This window comes from Hydra vulgaris, chromosome 14 (assembly GCF_038396675.1).
Source record: "Hydra vulgaris chromosome 14, alternate assembly HydraT2T_AEP".
Taxonomy (NCBI): domain Eukaryota; kingdom Metazoa; phylum Cnidaria; class Hydrozoa; order Anthoathecata; family Hydridae; genus Hydra; species Hydra vulgaris.
The window spans coordinates 4,902,873-4,905,496 of record NC_088933.1 but is presented as its reverse complement, the minus strand read 5'-3'; the positions used below and the strand labels follow the sequence as shown (position 1 = coordinate 4,905,496).

The following is a 2,624-nucleotide window of genomic DNA, read 5'->3' as shown; positions in this document are numbered from 1 at the left end:
TGGCATCTTGAATAAAACGTAAATTAGTCGGTCCTTCTGAAGGTTTTATAAAATAAACAGGCGAATTGTAACAACGTTTCATTATTTTACAATAACCATCTTCAATAGATTTGCAACACAAAGTAACAATATTATGACCAATTAAAAAATTTTGAAACAAGTCAGCAAATTAATACTGTTTTTCATTTGCGTTTCATACCCTTCCAATGTTTTTTGTTCTACGTGATAAACAATTTCATTTGGACTTTGAGTTTCTGAATAAAGTATGATTCTTTGATAATATCTTCATCTTTATAAGCATCTTTGATAAAAAAAAAATGTTCAGTAGATATACTGTTGTTACTAAATTTAGTTTACTCAGTTTGATATTCAAATTTCATTTTTTTTTAAATCTAAAAAAAAAATTACATGTATTTTTTATAAAATTTTAAAACATCTGAATCAACAGTGATACTTTTAAATATTTATTGTAATTCTAATTTATTATTATTAATTATAAAAATATCATTAATATTACAAACTCGTGATAAAGAAACATAATAAAGACTTTTATTAAAAGCCTTTGAATTAAATTGAACAACAGCTTTATTCATTGTATTTCCTTCAGCTTTATGAACAGTAAAAGAAAAAGCTAATTTTAAAGGTAAACCCAATCTTGAGCCTACAACAGCATGAGAGCAATCTAAAATCTCTTCTTTGACACATTCAATTTTGACTTCTTTTTTATTTACATTAACCCAAACAGCATTATTTTATATTAAAATGACTGTACCAATAGTACCATTGCACAAACCTTCCTCCACATTGATATTTCTCAAAAGCATAACAATAGCACCTATTTTAAGATGAACAGCTGCTGGAATCTGAAAAGAACATTGTATGTTTGGATTTTTAATAACATCTTTAGCATAAAACCAATAACCTTCGTGTTTTATACTCTCCATTTTTTTATTATTATAAACATTGACTTCCATATTTCTAAAAAATAATCTTGTATATTTAGTGTTCAAATTTTCATCTTTTTCAAAACAACGCGACATAAAATAATTAAAAGTTTGGTCTGAAACTTGCCCAAAACGTATTTCATTTAAAGCTCCAAAAAATTGCGCACCTTCTTTTTGTCTAAAGCATTCAGTTAATACCAAAACTTGTGTCATGTATTGTTGCCATATTTTAGATTTAAAAACAAATTCTACTTTAATAGGTGGTAATTGAAAAAAATCACTACAAGCAATAACTTGATTACCACCAAATAATTTATCATAACATTGTTTAATTTCACAAGCTAGTAAATGTAATACATCAAATGTTTGAGCGTTAATCATTGAAATTTCGTCAATAATTAAAACATCAGTTTCCAACCACGTTTTTTTAATGTCAGGATGCATATGTCGTTTATAATAATCTAAAGTTTTAACACCGGTTTCTATACCAGCAAAAGCATGTAACACGATTTAATAAATGAGCTGCTTTTCCTGTACTTGCAGTAATATGTATTGCTTTATAAATTTGTATACTTTGAGCAATTTCTTTTACGGTATAACTTATTCCACAACCAGCACCTCCAGTAATAAAAAAATTGATTCCTTCATCAAGCCATTGAAGCGCTTTTTGTTGTTGTAAAGATAACACTTTTTTATTATTTTGCTGAAAAAATTGTGTTTTGAATATAAATACAAAATAGCATATTTAACAAAAAACATCATATAAATAATGTTCTGGTCAACAATTTTTCCAGTTTAGATTGTAGATCGTCTTGTCCTTGAAGCTTCGAAAATAACTTTATAGCTAACATTTCATCTTCTGTCAAAAGGTTTTTTTGATTAGTTAATAACTTGAGCAATTTTTTATTATTATTTTCTCTTATTTTATTTTATCCATCTAAAAAAATTTTACATATCAAAATTTTACAGATCAAAACATTTTTCACAATATATAAATGAACAACTTCGCTTCCAAAATTCAGAATATTTAAATTTATTGCAATCTTCACATTCATTTAAATAATGTTTACAATTTTCAATTTCTAGACATTTTTCTTTCACATGATTTAATAAATCTTCTTTAGATATATTTTTATAAAAATAATAAAAACTTTCAAAATTCAAATTTAAATAAACATGATAATGTATTTTAATATATTGAAACACCATCAAAATCAATATAAACGGTATTCTTTTAACTTCTTCATTAAGAAAACCATCCCAGTCATATTTCAAAAAAAGTAATCTACAAGATTGACATAAAGTTTGTCTTGAAGTAAATGCGTGCTGTCTAATTTTTTCCAAAGTCTGTGGATGATTTTGATTGAATTTGTATATGCTTTCGATTAAAAAGTCCAAACCATTTTCTGTTAGTTCCATTTTTTTATTATGTAATCTAAAAAAAAATTATTTAAAAAAATTCTAAAAAAAATCAATTCAAAACATTTATCACAATATATATATATATAAAAAAAACTTTATTCTGAACGTAAAAAAATCTGTCTTTGTTGCTGCTTTAATAAAAAATTCAAGTTTAAAGAAACTGAGATAAAGACAACAGATAGTTACTTAAGCAATTATCTCTTATCTTTACCTCAGTATCTTTTATTTTATTCATATAAAAAAATTATTATTATAATG

At 24.6% G+C, this 2,624-nt stretch overlaps 1 protein-coding gene across 1 annotated transcript; it reads right to left on the bottom strand.

Moving 5' to 3' along the window:
• Positions 1-386: 386 nt before the first annotated feature.
• Positions 387-2,363, bottom strand: LOC136090839 (ATP-dependent DNA helicase PIF1-like). Its single transcript, XM_065817816.1, has 5 exons — positions 2,151-2,363; positions 1,518-1,647; positions 794-1,426; positions 522-718; positions 387-392 (listed from the first exon to the last, which is right to left on the bottom strand). The coding sequence occupies exons 1-5, from the start codon at positions 2,361-2,363 to the stop codon at positions 387-389; spliced, it is 1,179 nt and encodes a 392-aa protein (XP_065673888.1).
• Positions 2,364-2,624: the final 261 nt, after the last annotated feature.